General features: G+C 43.0%; 1 protein-coding gene across 1 annotated transcript; it reads right to left on the minus strand.

Annotated features, from left to right (window-relative positions):
• Positions 1 to 407: 407 nt before the first annotated feature.
• On the minus strand, positions 408 to 17,473 carry LOC110306992 (sodium/nucleoside cotransporter 2). The gene is made up of 14 exons (XM_085829320.1): positions 17,328 to 17,473; positions 16,673 to 16,769; positions 16,478 to 16,569; positions 12,969 to 13,063; positions 12,000 to 12,183; positions 10,052 to 10,193; positions 6,420 to 6,545; positions 6,208 to 6,338; positions 5,627 to 5,795; positions 5,271 to 5,468; positions 4,623 to 4,701; positions 3,271 to 3,369; positions 2,974 to 3,085; positions 408 to 527 (listed from the first exon to the last, which is right to left on the minus strand). The coding sequence occupies exons 2-14, from the start codon at positions 16,751 to 16,753 to the stop codon at positions 410 to 412; spliced, it is 1,626 nt and encodes a 541-aa protein (XP_085685446.1). The 5' UTR covers positions 16,754 to 16,769; positions 17,328 to 17,473; the 3' UTR covers positions 408 to 409.
• Positions 17,474 to 17,801: the final 328 nt, after the last annotated feature.

Here is a 17,801-nt window from a genome sequence, read left to right on the forward strand (position 1 = left end):
TGCCTTGAATCTGGGGTAATCCCCTTAGCTGTGAGCCTACAGGTAAGAGACCACCATTCCCAAGTTAAAACTAAGCATCTACTTTGATTTCCCCACTCTCCCCACTCTGAGCCTGGCCCAGGGTTGAACCTGGATCTTAGCCCTCACCACACACATATTTTCCCCCTCAGCTACATTCCCACCATACTTTGGCTCAAGAGGGTCTATAATGAATTTCATGTCTGGTAACCGGAATGTCATGTCATGCCGCTGGAGAGGTAAGGGCTGATTTTTATACAGAGCTATAGTGAGCTCAGAAATTTCACTTTGTGGAGTTTAGTTGGGTTCTCGGAGAATAGGAAGTACATGAAAATGTATTTGGTAATATGAATCTGTTCTATGAGAACTGTCTTGCAGCGGCCCACCAGCCTCATGCACACACAGTGCTGGTATAGAAGTCACAGCAGTTAGCAAGATTCCTGAGGCTGGACACGTTGTCTTGCCAGGGGCCTGAGAAAGAAGGCATGTTGGTGCCGTTCAGCGAAGTACTGAAATGATAAAACCAGATACACACGGATCAGACACAAACAAAGCAGCATAATCGACAAGTTTTCCAAGTAACTGAGAACAAACCTACTGTGCGTAGATCTGTTGTCATAACCAGGACATGACATCCAACTGAACGAGCTTGGCTCCTCACGCTTTAAGAAATGCTAGAACAAAACTCTGACCATTGTCTGCCAAGTGCCCAGCTCCTAACCTCAGGTCAGTTACAAATGTTTGGCATTTCCAAACAGTTGAGAAAAAATTAGGCCTTATACATGATCCAGAATTTGATTTAATAAAAAAAAAAAAAGCTAATAACTAGGGTCACTTTCCTCTTGAGAAAGAAATACTGTTTATACTTCATTGCTACATATTAATTAGACAAAGTTATTTCTCTTTTTCTCAATTTTTTGATTTTCATTTTATTCAAACTGAAACAGAATTATGTCTCTTCTCTCCATCATTTTCCTCCCTCCAGCCCCTCCCATTTATCCTCCCTCAAATCCCTCCCATATTATCCTCTACTCTCAAGTTAATATCCAATTTTTTATAGACACATAGATAGACAGACAGAAAGAAAGAAAGACAGATCCAGGTGTTATTTTTCTCAGATTCTATGTCCATGTGCAGGTGTGGGTGTGTGCATGTGAGGGCAGGTGCCTGCAGAGGACTTAAGCATGGGACCTTCTGGAACTGGAGATGCAGGTGGTTGGAAGCCCCCAGTGTGCATGGGGAAATAGAACTCAGGCCATCCATGACAGCAGCCTGTTAGTCCCCTGCAAGAGCTGCATCTGAACAGCTACTTGAGCCAGACTCCAGCTGGCTTGTGGGTGGATTTATATGATATTTTCGGCCCCTGAAAACATTTCTTTGGGTTTCTAGATGCCAATGATTCTTAGAATATGTCTTTAGAAAATCCACTGAGAATATACACATTAGAACTCCACCAGACAACCAATCGCCACTTTATAAATTCTGCTTTAACAATAAATGAAATTTGCCATTCACTTACTTTTACTTTGTTTCTTAACCTGTTCTACAACTAACATCTGATTAAGAACAGGGACGCATCAAGGACATACACTTCACCTCCTAATCAGGCTCTAGCTCTGACCTCTCTCCAGAGCCTCAGACTCCAGTTGACTTGTGACTCACTTTATATGCTAGTCTCTCAGGTACCTCAAAATTAACATATCCAGAACTGGAAGAGGCCATGCCTTTAGCCTTCAGTCCTATTTCTTGTTCCTCCTTGTGATGGACACACAGACCCAAGTCAGAAAAGACCATTATTTCTCCTCTTCACCCTGGGCCTTTCTCCTATGCAGTTGAGGGTCAGTCCTATCAACTCTCCCTTGTGTGGTGCCTGTATCTGGTCAGAATCTCACTCTCTTGCTAAGACTGTTACAGCAATGTGTTTGCTCTCCTTGTTACCAAACACCCTTCTGGAAAGCACAGCTAACCATGCTACTGTCCAGAATCCTGCAGGTCAAATTGAATTCCTCGAGGTTTGACACAAGGCCTTTTTATAATGGTTCAGTCTTGCTTCCTAGAGCTCTCCCCACTCACCTGCAGGCCATTACCACCATGCACCTTTGATGTTGACATCAAATATTCTATTTCCTCATTCCTTTCTTCTATGTGTCCCAAAACTGATTCCTTGGGCTCAGTTATAGGTTCCTTTCATATTCTAGAATATAGTAAACAAAGTAACCTTCACACTATCTGAACTCAGGGTTATCTTTTCAATTTAAAATCTGTCTTCTCCTGGTCTGCTTTATTTCTATCTAGAAAAAAATCTGAGTTTTAGACAACTGTAAAATCATCACATGTCGACCACATACATTTCAGTCACAATAAACACAGGACCTTCTTAACCAAGAGACCAAACTTCTTTCCCTTCTGCTACACAACACCAATAAATGGAACCTGCCACACACAGTAGGACTAATAATGAAGATAAAACCTACTAAGAGAAAAGAGTCCAGACTGTCAACCACAAGCATCCATGTCTCATACACTCCACACAGCTTCCATGACCCTATACTCAAAAACTCCATCTCCCAACATCCAGAAGTTCCCTCTCTGTAAGAGGATATGCTAATCCTATAGGTTGAACAACAATATGAATTAACCAGTACCCCCCCCACCCCCAGCTCCTGTCTCTAGCTGCATATGAATCAGAACATGGCCTAGTCGGCCATCAGTGGAAAGAGAGGCCCATTGGTCATGCAAACTTTATATGCCTCAGTACAGGGGAACGCCAGGGCCAAGAAGTGGGAGTGGGTGGGTGTGGGAGTGGGTGGGTGTGGGAGTGGGTGGGTGTGGGAGTGGGTGGGGGACTTTTGGGATAGCATTGGAAATGTAAATGAAATAAATACCCAATTAAAAAAAGAGAGGAAAAAAAAGAGGATATGCTAGGAGGGAGCAGGAATCCTGGTGATTGCCTACCTCTGGAAAATCTCTCTGCAGCACACATATGTCTCATATGTTCTATTGGTGAAATTTGTGTTTAGGAATGAGACACAGTCAGTTTCAGCGCCTCTGGGAACATAGAGGATACCTGCATGGAGAAAATAATAGTTATTTAAAGAGACAGATTTGACACATGCACTCCAAAGTTCTGTATTGCTTGGATGGGAGTTGGTAACGCCATAGATTAGGTGTCTGTGGGGTGGGTAGTTAGTTAAATAGACATTCTGAGAGAGATCCTGTGGTCTCTGCCAGAGACGATGCTTAGGCAGCTACCTGCCATGCAGGCACTGATAAAGGAAACACAGGCACCTGTGAAGAGGGCCCTGACCACAATCTTGCACAAGTCACTCTTCCTCTGGGGTATCATGGATGCTGTAGACAACAAAGAAAGCAATTGATGTCTTCCTCACACAGCAAGGAGGTGTAGCCCATCAGTCCCCATTAGAAGAATTAAAAAAAAAAAAAAACCAGGTCAGAAGACTAGTGTTCTTTGACCAACCACCTAAACCTGCTAAAGCTTCCTTAAGAGGTACATACATACATACATTAGTCTTGACACATAACTCAGACTACTCCTGGATCAAGGATTGTATATCTGACCCTCACCTCAGTGGTTCTGGAACCCATTCAAGATGAATCTGAATCAAGCAGGGCTCTGAGCTGCTCAAGCAGGCACAGATGCCTATGTCAGCCAGCTGAGGTCTACACTGGTAAGTCCAAAGTGGAATTACATGTAGAATTTGAGCCACAGGACTGAAGAGGACAGTATCCATCTCACCTCAGCCCAGAGTCACAACTATCACGTGACAGACATACAGCAGTGTGCATGAGTGCTTTGCAGAGAGGAAAAAGATAAACGAAAAGGAAACTGTTTCACCTGCTTCATTAGCTATCAGGGACATAAATTTAGTGAATCTACCCCAGAGTATGATTGTTATTGGCATTTTAACACACTCTTTTCATATTATATTTCTTTTTAGATACATTTGTAACGTGGTTCTTCCAAGTGCTCAGCTCAGGATACTGAAGCACACATACACACAGAGAGACACAGAAACACACCCACAAATACCCAACACAAACACAGCCCACCAAGACCACCACCCCTCTCCTGGTATTCGTGCATCCATCACCCACAGTCAGCACCCTGAATACCTCTGCTTCATGTACTAACTACTCCTCTGTACTCCAGGACTCTCAGCTTTTGCCCAACAAGGTGTGATGCTCACTGACTCCACTTATCTGCTTTGTCTCCTGTTTTCCTTTGGCTTTTTTAAATTCCTGTGCAAATATCACTCTTATAAAAGAAAAAACTGTTGGGAAGATTAATTTCAGAAAGAACTTTTGGCAGTTGAACAGCAAGATAGAAATATAATGTTCATAACTTCTTCCTTATAATGAAACTAAAAATAAAACCTGTTTGTGCCTTGGCAGAAAGGAGAGCAGGCAGATGAAGCATTGCTTGTAAAGGATATACCATAGTGAGCTGACTGCATTAGCTCTGAGCTACATGTGGCCTGCGAGGTCCACTTCATTCCAGAATCTATATCTAGCCTCAGCTGTGCAGTGAGCAAAGGCTGGATCTGCCTGGCATGTTGAGGACCTGGGGGAATTGAACAACTCACTCAAGCCTCCCAGTGTGATTCCTATGAAACTAAGATTGGCAAATCCATAGATGGAAAATGTAATGATTTCAGCTTTCACCTAGAGGGGAGAAAACAAGTAGATAAATTTAGTCCTTGTGTGTCTCAGAACTGTGTTAGAAGTTCCAAGGCATGCCACATCTTTCTTAGTGTTCTAAGGAATGCACAAAAGATACTCAGAAAACAACCAGCCCCTGTCTTACAACCATTGTCATGATATGGTAATACCACCAGACTCCTTGTCCAGCTGGGTTCTTATTAAAGATACAGAGAAAATGACCTAGAGATGCTAAGAGAGCAGCAAGAAAGATTGTTTCATAGATGTTTGAATGTGTAGATAAAGGGTCATCAGGACATCCAGGAGAAGGTATGTTCTTTGGACTGTCCTAGTGTAAGGAAGCAACAATTATCTCATAGATCAAAGTTGGGTCAGAATTCAGGAGAGAACTAACACAGAGACCTGGAACAGAAGCTTGGGTCCTGACAAATGTGCTTCTACTTGTCTCATGGTTAGTCTGGGACACTGAGAAACATTTGCAGGCCCACAATGATTGTGTGGCATGTTGTACCGTCCCTTAGATATGCCTGGCCCAAACCTCTCACTCTGTAATTCGCTGGATTGTCACTTACAGAAATCCACTGTTTCTCGCCATTGATCCACTCTTCTACTCCAGAGAGACGTTTATTCTTGTACTGAGACAGTTGTTGGTAGGTCACAAATTCATTTATAAAGAATTTGACTCCCACTATCTCAGTCACCAGAAGGCAGTCTGTCCACTGTACACCCATCATGAAAACCATGGTCCTTAGGACATAGGAGCAGATGACCTGAGAAAGAAGGGAAAGGAAGAGTAGACAACAGAAGTCAGGCACCAGGAGCCACTCCAGACGCTTAGCCGCCTCTCCTTCCTCTACCCTCTTCTCCTCCTCGGGCTTTCAGCTTACTGAGGGTCAGGAAAATATGCCCAACACAGATAAGCCTTTACCTGGAAACTGAGTCCATGGATATCCACCATTTCCCCCAGCCAGGAGAGGGTAGCATTGATGAAGGCCAATACAGCCAGAGAGGCAATCAGCTTGGCTGCAACATTAGCAACAAGGCTTATGGCTTCTGTGGCTCCATTGCTTGCAGCTTCCAGGATATTCCTCTCTTCCCTGTGGTTATTGGGCACAGAGAAAGAATATGCTACCAACAGTAGTCTCAGCTCCTCAGAGAGGAGCAGCTCTATAGACCCTAAAATGGAAGAAATGGGTAGCCAGCCATTGTGAGGGGTGGTGGGAATCCTCAGTAATTATAATAGAGGAGATTAATCTGAAGTGATTCAGATGTTATTGCATGAAAGTTTGATGCCAAGGACATAGAATATTTGTATATTATCTCACTAATGCTAGGTGGGAAGCTTTGGTCCAAACAAACAAAAACTGAAAATGATTAGCTGGAAGCAGGGATAGCAAAAGGGGACATGGAGTGACAGACCTTCTTCCTTTGGGGAAGCTGGAAGTCTCTAGCACCCTGAGCTTCTTCTTGTAGCCCAGCTTACCATCTCCTGAACTGTCCCCAGCTCACCCTTGAGGAAGCTTCAGTCCCTCCTTGCTCTTGAACTTAGACTCTTCGACTTCTGGATATACCAGTTTGGACAAGGCAAGTGCACAAGGGTCAGCCATCACTGAGGCAGAAATCAAGGATGATGTGTCAATCTGTAAAGCCAGATGGGGATTAGCACCACTGTGGGGCTCAACATGAGTGCACCATGAGCAATTATGTTGACTGTGCCTCACCCCAAAGGATATGAAGGCTCCCAACACTGTGCCTGCTATGGTAGCAAAGCCTCCAGTCATGAGTGCATGGATTTCAGAGATGGTCATGTCTGCAAGGTAGGGACGGATGAGCAGAGGTGCTTCTGTCTAAAAACAAAGAAAAATAGTCACACACCAAGAGGGTTTTACTCACCATGTCAAAGTGCTTATCCCAGACAGAGAATGGACCCATCCGATACATGCCCTTCCAGCCAGTGGACAAAAGCCTCCCCAACTGTCTCCGTGTGGCCTGTTTTTCCAGGTTTCTATATCATGTTATATATTACTATAGACAACTGGTGTTCATTTATTTTGTTTGCCCTGCCTATCTCCATGCACTTAGTGAGTAAACTGTAGAGAAAAATCCACTTGCTGACCACACACTAGATGTGTACAAAGTATGTATTAAATGAACCAGAAATGGCTTATCTAAGCTAATTCTTCATGAAATAATAAAGAAAATAATGTCAAGCCAGCAAGAAAGTTCAGGCTGAAGACCTGAGATCAGTATACAATACCCACATTGGTAAACAGAAGGAAAGAAAAAACAGACAGCCACAAGTTGTCCTCTGACCTATGAGAGCCATAATATGTGAGTACTTATACCACACATTCACATGAACACACATGCAGAGAGAGAGAGAGAGAGAGAGAGAGAGAGAGAATAAAATACAATTTTAATGAAATGTCTGTAAATTTTTATTAGGAAGATTCAATATTTCTAAATTACCTACATTTAATCTATGTAGATTACCTACATTTAATTACCTACATTTAATCCATTTATCCTTTAATGAGTGTCAGCAAAAGAATGCATTAGCTTCTGAGGCTATGCTAGTACCTGGCAAATACAGAAGTGGATGCTCACAGTCATTTATCAGATGGAACACAGGGTCCCTAAAGAAGGAGCTAGAGAAAGTACCCAAGGAGCTAAAGGGGTCTGCAACTCTATAGGAGGAACAACAATATGAACTGACCAGTACCCCCCCCCCCAAAGCTGTGTCTCTACCTGCATATGTAGCAGAGGATGGCCTATTCAGCCATCAATGGGAGGAGAGGTCCCTGGTCTTGCAAAAATCATATGCCCCTATAGAGGGCAATGCCAGGACCAGGAAGTGGGAGTGGGTGGATTGGGGAGCAGGGTGTGGGGAGTGTATAGGGGGCTTTGGGGATAGCATTTGAAATTTAAATGAAGAAAATATCTAATAAAAAAGAATGCATTAGCTACTAAGAACATAAATGAAAAGCTCCGGCTCTTAGATAACTTAGAGTCTAGCTGTCAAAATTCAACTGGTTATAGATAATTTTAGCAAAATGTAAGGTTATGATAAAAGAATCCAAAAGTACTCTGAAAACAGATCAAAAGCAGATAGACAGATAGGCTTTGGGAGTAAAAGACCCCAATGTAAACTTCTTACTCGTTTGAAAAACTATTATCCCTAGTGTTGATTTGACCAGTCAATAGCATAGATGTAACACTGAAATGGTTAATGCTGATTATCAATAATTGATAGAATCTCCTAAAAATGACTCTAGGAATGCCTGTGAGGGGTTATCTTGATAGGTCAGCCTGTGAGAGATTACTTTAATTAGGTAGAATAAAGTAGAAAGGCCCATTCTAAAAGTGGGTAGGACCATTCCCTAGGCTTGGGATGCTGGTCACAAACATCATTATTCAGCTGACTTAAGCTCCTATCATCAAGTTATTCCCAACAGGATGGCTATACTCTCAAACTGTGAGTTAAAATTGTTGGAAGCATCCCTGTTTGAATGTTAACTGCCTTGTCAGCCACAAGTGATTACTTACAAAGTCTTGGCCTTAGTGGAAAAGTACTAGCTTAGTTGAGATTTCTGTGGGGAAAGTTGAGGCCTCTGTAGGAAAGTACTACCCCCAGTTAAGAACAAATCGCTATAGATCTTGTGGACAGGTACCTAGCAACCCACACTGTTCTGTTCCTCCTGCTGAGCTTTTTACCTAGCCAATATCCTGCTTTTTAGAACAGGTGCAATCCCCCAGAAACAAAGCGATTCTGCATCATTCCACTCCCCATATCCTGCTTCTATGTGTATAAAACCTGCCTGGGAAAAATAAAATTTGTCAGCTTGATCAAACAGACTTGCTGTCCATGCTTTGTGTTTCTTGCCCCCCATTCTCCCACAGGTGGCTTCCCAGACCCTGTTTGACTGTCCCGAGGGCTGGGAAAAAAATAAATCCTTTTTCCTCTTAATATGACTTTTTTCCAATGTATTTGATCACAGCAAAAGGGAAAGATACCTATTATACACAAATGCTTGCTGTTGCACACAGATGGATGCACTGAGAAAGATGCCGTATGAAAATGAGTCCTGATAGTGCTGAGCAAGACAAGCCATTGTCTCCTCAGAGACCTCGGAAAAATCATGGTGAATCACAGCAAAAAACCAGAGGTAGCTCAACCATCCTTCCTAGCTCCTGAGGGGGATAAGGCTTAGACTAGGACATTCACCTATATACCTGAGTAAGAAGCTGGATCATTGGCTAAGGACAACCTTCTAGTTAGTATGTCTGGATTGTGCATCAGGAATCAAGAATCAAAGAAACAAACTAAGTTCCCTTGACCCTCTGAGGACTCTTTCATAAGGACTGAATGCCCCACAGTCTCCATTTCTCTGCACTTCCTTAGAAAAATATTCCAGCATGAGTTACAAACCTTGCTCAGCCATTGCCTAATTCAACCATGTGCTGGGAGTGGGGCTAAGTGAGGGTGGTAACAGTCTCAGACAACATAGCTGTGCTGGCTAGTTTTATGTCAACTTGACACAAACTAAAGTCATCTAAGGAGAAGTAATCTCAATTGAGAAATGCCTCCATAAGATTGGTTAGGAAACAAGACTGTATGGCATTCTTAATTAGATGGAAAAGGGCCCAGTCTATTGTGAGTGATGCCACCCCTGGGCTGGTGGTCCTGGGTTCTATGAGAAAGCACGTGATCAAGCCGTGTTGAGCAAGACAGTCAGCAGCACCCCTCCATTGCATCTGCCCTGTTTGAGTTCCTGTTCTGACTTCCTCCGATGATGAACAGTGATGGGAAAACATAAGACAAATAAAACCCTTTCCTCTCCAAGTCGCTCTCAGCCATGGAGTTCCACCACAAAAATAGCATAGAAAAAGTATGCTGATATTGTGCATAGGCAAATATGTCCATACTGATTTTTAAAATAAGTTACATTACAGTAAAGACACATACATGCAAATAGAGTCTGCAAACATCATTCCTGCACAATGCTATATGATTCTCTGCAATGATATGTTTTCTTCCTTCCTCCCTCCCTTCCTCCCTTCCTTCCTTTCTTTCTTTCTTTTTCTTTCTTCCTTTCTTCCTTCCTTTCTTTCTATTTGATTTTATTTTTCTTTAATGCTGACTAGATTCATATATACCACAGTAACAATTAACAGACCAAATGTCTCTAAAAGCTTTCAAACTTGCATAGAAATAAACCTGTCAGAGGAAGATTCCAGAAAATATTGGTTATCTCTGTTTTTATCATGAGTACCTGGCATGGGCACTTTACAATCTCTACATAGCCCTTGCTGTGTGTTTCTATGCCCAACCTAAACCCTCCCCCAAACTCACCGCGCTGTGGTGTTTGGAGCAGGCAAAGAGGATGAGGATGAACATACAGATTCCTGCAAAGGAGATCAGCTGCTCTGGCCTTTGAGCTGTGTCAAGAGCCAGCCAGAGGATGAGACCAACAACAGAGAGTCCTATGAACACCCTGGAGGAGGAATAACAACACTCTGTCACCAACTCAGGTGATGAACAGCAGAGAAGCCCCTAGTTGGAGAATCCCTGAGATAACACAAGAGCTTATTCCTCATTAGTCAGAGATGGACCTTGACAATCATCTGGTAGCTCCCTAGCTTCTGCTGCCCCCTCCCAATTTACATAAATAAGTGTCTGATCTGAGGATACAAACCACATAACTTCTCCTTTCTCATACAGACATATCAATAAAATGTGGTGTACAGACTCATCCATGAAGGATGAAGGTGCTTCCAGTGACTAATCCAAATACTGAAAACAGAAGAAAATGATGAGCTGGTCCCCTGTGGATTGCTACTCCTTTTTTAACCACTCCAAAGGCTGGGATCAAATACACCATCCACGGACATACAGCCTTTACTACATAGACTAGAGGCTGCAGATATAGCTTAGCAGAGCATCGCCTAGAAGGTACAAGACCCTGGGTCCAATCCCTAGCCTACCAAGATAAATAAGGAGTCAGTCATGTGTTGCAAACCTTAGGAAGAGGAGGCAGAAGGAATGTGATTTTAAGATTGGGATTTGGGATTGGAGAACTGGCTGAGCACCTGAGAATACTTATGCTTGTGGTGGACTCAGGATCAATTCCCAGCACCCACACGGTGGTTCACCAGCCATCTGTAACTCGAGCCCAAAGATATCTGATGCGCTCTTCTGAACACAGTGGTTACCAGTCATGCATTTGGCATGCATGCATACATGCAGACAAAACACTCATATACATAGAATTGAAAAAACAGTTCATTTATGTTTATGAGCAAGTTTGCGCCTAGACTCTAAGGGTGTTTCTCAACCTGTGGGACAAGACCCCTTCGGGCAGTCATATATCAGATAACATACATATCAGATATTTATGTTACAATAACCATCATGTAATTATGATACATAACAGTGACAAAATTGCAATTAGGTTAGCAATGAAACCATTTTCTGGTTGGGGGTTACCACAGCATGAAGAACTTAATTTAGAGGTCACAGCATTAGGAAGGTTGACAGCCACTGCCCTAAGGGGCTATAAAGACAAAAGCCGGTAGAGGGGCTCTGGAGAACTAGAGGGGAAAGGGCTAAATCTCAGGGCAGGGAGAGGCAACCTGGCCTTTGCATAGGTAAGAGCCTGGAGGCCACTCAGGAACTGTCAAAAGAAGATATTCAAGAGATGGTTTTGATGCTCAGCCATCTCTTGTCTAGGATGCACAAGGCCTTGGCTTAAATCCCCACCATTCCATGAACTGAGTGTGGCAGTGCATGTATAATCCTGGCACTCAAGAGGTGGAGGCAGGAGGATCAGAAGTCCAGAGTCATCCTTTGTTACATCCTTGGCTACATAAAGAGTTCTGAGACCACCCTGGACAAGAGACCTTGTCTCATGATAAAGAAAAATAAAAGACAAGAAAGAGAAAGGGAGGGGAAAGGAAATCCCTCATTGGTGAGTTACTCCATTGATGCGTTCACAATTTAAAGGACTGTTAGGAGGCGGAGGAAGCTATAGAAGCTGAGACCCAAGTGGTGGAGGTCAATTACTGGGAAACCTTGTGCCAGGTCCCTTGCTCTACTGACGTCCTTGCCTCCTGGCCTCCATGATGTGAACAGTTTATTTCACCTGTTCACTTCCCACCATGATATTTCTACCCTATCAGCAGCCAACACTTATGGGGCTAAGTGACCATACGCTAAGCCTCTGAAACTGGGAGCCAGGACAGCTTTTGCATTGTTCTTAGGTATTTTGTGAGCAGCAACAAAAGCTGATCGACACACTTACCGCTTTGCCCAAAGTTTCAGGTGGGTGTTTTTCAAGGGCTTCAAGCATCTTAGTGATTTTTTAGCAAAGAATTTTTTCAGAAAATGGCAAGCCAGGATGAAGATCACAAGACAGGTGATGACAAACAAGGCTAGTGCCCTCTGGAAGTTCAGGATGCAAGCTGCCAGGAAGTAGGCGGCATAAGCTGTGAAGAGAAGGGGAAGAGTGGGTATCAGGAAGGCTGAGCCCCCATGCAGAACGAAGCCATTCCTCTCTCCCCTTGTGAGAGTCTCACCCCCTTCTGTTTAGCTGTGGTCCCCAATATCTGCATTAGATGTGGTTCACATCCACTGTCAGACTCTGGAATCAGGCATCTCTTTGTGAACTTGATTTTTACCTCAGCTATGATGAGATGTCAAGTGATTAAACTTTTTCTACAGTAAAGCCATGTAAGGAGGCTGGCACTAGGAGGAAAAGCCACATGATGCTTCCCTTGGGACCTCAGATTCACCCCAAAGGAAAATTTGTGATCTCATCATCCCAGCTACTCCTAATCAATGCTCCATATGCCCCTGACAGCATAAATAAACAAGGTTTTCTGTCTTTCAAAAATAGTGTATCACACTGATTTTAAGTATAAAGCAGTAAATGAGTTATGTATAGGGCATCGTTCATAAATACGACAGACATGAGGCCTGAATCAAATCCAAGCACTACAAAGGAGGTGAACTAAAAGATTTTTTTTTATTCTTAAAAATTAGACCTGTCAAATAGTGTGGTTTTGAACTGTAGCTTATCTTTGGATTTCATTTATCCTTCTGGGTCTGAGGCAATAAATTATTTTTAGCTTCAGGCAGTTAGATCTGTACCTCATAGAGCCTTTAGGTTAACTTATGAGTACGATTAGTTTTCACCCAGCCATAGCCTTGACATAGTTGACAGTTGTGAAAATGCTCCTGCTTTCCCCTCCATGAATTCTCATGATCTCACCTAAACACAAGAGACCAAGCAGGATCTTTCTGAATAAACCAGCATGTCTTTCAAAGAAACTTCTCGCCTTGGTGAAAGGCTGAAGAATCCTCCTGCTGAGAAGCCAAAATTAAAATGCAAGCATTACTTCATCCAGTTTGTGCAATTCTTTGAACTCGATGGGCCAGGCAAAGTTTGTTCTTAGTTAACAGAGAAACTTAATCAGATGCAGATGTTTGTAGTGCTCCAACGAGGCCCCCAAAGGCCAGCTCTGACGTTTCACCTGTGCATCAGGTCAGGAAGGCTGACTCCGCATGGAGTAGCTATGTCATTGGTGATTTTCTACCACAGAAACCGATGATGTTCTGTGTTTATCCTAAGGACAGACATTGCTTGCCTTCCATATTCTGCCTGTCCTTCATAGAGGCTATTCCATCATAGCACCCTAAGACCACACAGAGCTAGCACTTTGAGCAGTTCTTCATATTTGGCAGATAGGAGAGAAAACAGCACTAACCTCAAGGGTCACTAGGTTGACAGGCCTGAGAGAAAATGCCAAGCAAGAACTACTCAAGACTACTTTATATAGTGTTTTCCATGTGTTTGGGCTCAAAGGAGTTACAAATGCTAACACTGATCCTCTAATAACCATGGAGGTGCTGCTATTGCAATCTGAAAGCCAGGAAGCTGAGTAACTTTCCCAAAGTCACAGAGGTTGTCAAGAGGAGAGCTTGTCACTGAGTAGCCTGGCTCCTGAACCTAAACTCTCCATCATTGCCCCAGGCTGTGCCTTACCTGACCCCATTATCTGCCTTTGCCATCCTAAGTGTCTTTAGCACACTGAAGCAATGTGTGCAAAAATATCCCACTCCCACACTCCTGGAAGCTCCAAAGAAAGTGAACCCAGCTAGAAGTGACCTGTCTGACTATGGTGGTAAGGTATGATGCTTAGCCACGGGCGGGACCAACTGCTAAATGGTCTGGGGTCTTGGTCCACACAGTATTGGGCTCCTTCTTTATTGATGCCTATCCCACTTAACTTACAGTTGAACGTGTTATAACCATAGCCCCTATATCCTTCCTTCTTCAGTCTCACCTCTCTCCCCTTATTTCTGCAGGAAGTCTAACCATGATGATACAGTTTGAGCAGTTGTATCAGTGCTATAAGTAGAAATTGAATTGAGATGTTTAACTGCTAGGTGAGTGAACCCTGGCACTGTGCCTCTACCTCCAAGTGTTTGTATGGGAGGACAGCACTCTCATAGCTGACAGCTATTCTATGCTAGCTCAAATGAATTATTCTTTTTATACAACTGGTTTTGAACTTAAGAGCTGGATGATCTTGTTGCATAGAGAATAGAGAAATTTACACATACATACAAGGAGAATGGCAACTGGGTCTAACACACAAACAGAGACTAATAACCAGTGTGTAAAGCCAAGAAGGGAGTAAGCCAGGGTAAAGTCTATCAGAGAAGGCCAGCATGTTTAAATCAGAGGTGATAGCTATGAGGAGCTGGAAATAGCTAGTTCTAAAGCATCTCACTCCAAATACAATGAGAAAGGATCTAAACCAGAACATAGCCACTACCGAGTCTCAGTAGATGTGTTGTCTGGGAGAGGACTTTCCTCCACAAAACACCCACATCCTTGCTTGATACAGCCCTCACAGAAGATAGCCAGTATTTGATCTTTACTGTGATGTGTAGAAGCAATACCAAAAGTCTAAAGAAACAAAGTACCAAGCTAGGTGTGGTGAGTCACAGCTGTATGCCCAGCTGAGCCCAGAAGAGTTTTGAGGCCAGCCTAAGTGACAGAATAATAATGTCCCAATAGATAGATAGATAGATAGATAGATAGATAGATGGTAGATGAATAGATAGATACATAGATAGATACATACATACATATAAAAATAGATGATAGATACATATATATATATATATCAATAGATATATACATAAATATATAGGTACATAAATAATAGATACATATATACATAGACACTAGATACATAGATAGATACATAGATAAACACATAGATACATTGATATATAGATAATAAATAAGTACATGGACAGGCAGACATGAAGAAGCTATACAGTGGGTTTTCTAACCGGCCCTCAGCTTCTTCCTCCAGAACTCATCTCTCCTCAAGTTGGAGGTAGCATTTGTTCTGACAGGCAGTGGAGATTTCCAATAAAAGCGATTCTATCTCATGACAATGCCCCATGCCCATTTCAGGCTGAGCCCTTGGGTTTATTTCTTCTGCAAGGAAAATTATAGGTGCTATTTGAATAACTGAGGGACAGGAGAATGAGGGCATAACTCCCACACCTTTCGCAGTGGATGACAGGCGAGGCATGTTCAGAAGGAGAGGAGAATAAGCCTGAGTAGGAAGTGGGAAGCTCTACTAGAATTTAAAGAGTTCAAGCATGGGCTGGAGAGATGGCTCAGTGGTTAAGAGCACTGATTACTCTTCCAAAGGTCCTGAGTTCAATTCTAGCAACCACGAGGTGACTCACACTCATCTATAATGAGATCTGATGTCATCTTGTTGTGTCTGAAGAGAGTGACAGTGCACTCACGTACATTAAATACAGAATTCAAGCACTTGAGAATCATCAGTCCTGCTGTGTGGTGGTGGATGTCTCAGATCAGCATACTAGTGTGCTAATTGGCAATCATCCTTGGCAGGTAAGCAAAAAATATCAATAACATTCATGTCTAAATTATGCTTAAAGAGGAAAAAGTAACTTTGATGTGGGGGGGAGGGGTGAAAGAGCATCTTACTGTACTTCCCAGGCTATTCTCACACTCATTAAGACCAGAACTCATCTTCCTGTATTAGCCTTCAAGGTACAGAGTTAACATGTGTGTAACACTAGACCAGCATGAAATTCCACTCATGTACTTAACAACAAGAATTTAATCCCAGCCCTCAGGAGTTTGAGGCAAGAGCATATCAGTAAGTCCAAGGGGGCACCCTAGCTTATAAATGAGTACCAAGCCAGCTATAACTATGTAGTAACATTTTATCAAAAAGCAAAAGAGAAGAAAAAGAAGAGAACAGCAAAGATCCAAACAAGAAAAGCAAAACAAACGAACCAGGACATTCCTGGGCCAAGTTCAGCGATGGCTCTAAGCAGACTGACCATAGAATTTACATTATTGACGGTTAAACTGCTAATAAAAGGATGAAATTTTGTGTCTACAAAAATGTACAAGGTCCATTGTTCACCATAGTAGTGCTCAATCAATGTTAGCCATTTACTGTTATTGCTGTTGCTATTCTTTTCTTAATGTTGTCCTGGCAGGCATGGATGAGCTTGTCTAAGTCATGGGCTGACATTCAGTTAATTCTATAAAATACACATGCTTATGTAGTAACATGCAGTGATCCTGGTCCTGTTTGTGAGTTAAGCAATCTAAGAATGAGTAGCTTGGATCTCTTCTCAGCCACTTTTCTTCCCTGCCCCCACATCCAGGTTCTTGGTTGATAACTTAGCTGGAATCCAGAGCACCCTTACCTCCAGAGAGAGGAATGCCCCAAGCCATCCTCCAGGCTGAGCCCCTGTGTCACTTCCTCCAGTGTGATTCTTTGCTCAAGATTTCCGCCTTCCTAAAAGCACAGGTAAATATGAGATCAGCCATGCAGTCCTGTCAGGGGATCTAGAGACTGAGAAAGCAGCCAGAGCCACACAGCAGCCACCATACTGAATTACCATGAGCTCAAGTCCTGGGTTCTCCATGCCATTCTCCACTGTGGCCTGGGAAACAGACTTTCTTCCCTCTGACTTCTCCATCTCCTGTTATCACCTGCTGAAAAACAAACTCAAGGCTAACGCTGGCCGATTTGCCATTCAGTCATGTGGGGCAAAGGAGAAGTTTTATGGCCGTCTCCTCTCAGAAAACACCAAACTGACCTCTCTAAGAAGTCTGACGCTTGCATTGAGAATAAGAAGTAGAAAGATTGTGAACAGATAAATATGATGAATAACGAAAGGCAGAATTTGATTTCTTGTTGTAAATGATTATGGGAAAGAGGCAATATGACAGACAAGAAGTGAAGGTCAGAGAGGAACTGGAATGAATCGTTGGGCCTCCCAGAGCCCCAGGACCTGGGTTGAAATATAACCCACTTACTCTCTCAAACCAAGGGTCAGATAGCATTTCTCTTTATCTTTATAGAGGAGGCCCCACTGAGCTATTCAGAAAGGAACGAGAGAGAGAAAATGATAGCTGAGGAAATCCTGGGTGCCCAGCATTGCTGGGGGCTTGGGGGGAACAACAAATCAACAGATTGCTTTAGGTAGGAGTCTCTAAGGAAAAGAACACATAGAGTGTGTAGCTAAGAGAGGGCTTCCAAGAATGACTTACAGTGTGCTGGATGGGTCCACACAGCCCAGTCCAACAATGGCTGGAACCTGGAAGCTGTTCAGGTTACAAAGCCAGATGCCTCAGCACTTCCAAACCTGGTGCCTTGAAGACTCCTGGAGAGCTACCGATCTTCAGTGTCTACTGGATCTCAGAGACACTGGAGTCTGATGTCATGAGGATGCACAGCTGCAGCAAGGATTAACACTGTCAACAGCAGGAAGTGAAGGCAGGCCAGCAAACTGCAGAGTTTCCCCCAGAAGACTTCCTTTTATGTAGGTGGTTACCACTGACAAGGGCCACCCACTCTAGGGGAGGGGCTTCTTCGAAATGAGTTTCTTACTTGAGACCAATGTTATATAGTTACCTCACTACCAGTGAAAATGCACTGTATTTTCCTCAGAAAATTGGCAAGGTCCCTGGAGGAATGTAGTCTTTTATTGCCCTATGCCTTAACTATGACAAGATAAATTTAAG

This window comes from Mus caroli, unplaced genomic scaffold (assembly GCF_978045245.1).
Source record: "Mus caroli unplaced genomic scaffold, Mus_caroli_1 scaffold_2, whole genome shotgun sequence".
Classification (NCBI taxonomy): Eukaryota; Metazoa; Chordata; class Mammalia; order Rodentia; family Muridae; genus Mus; species Mus caroli.

Coding starts and splice junctions, on each gene's coding strand:
- LOC110306992 (XM_085829320.1), bottom strand. CDS start 16,753: ATGGAGAAGTCAGAGGGAAGAAAGTCTGTTTCCCAGGCCACAGTGGAG. Junction 16,570..16,672: donor ACCCAGGACTTGAGCTCATG/GTAATTCAGTAT, acceptor CTGTGCTTTTAG/GAAGGCGGAAATCTTGAGCA. Junction 10,194..11,999: donor CTGAAACTTTGGGCAAAGCG/GTAAGTGTGTCG, acceptor TTCCTCCTCCAG/GGTGTTCATAGGACTCTCTG.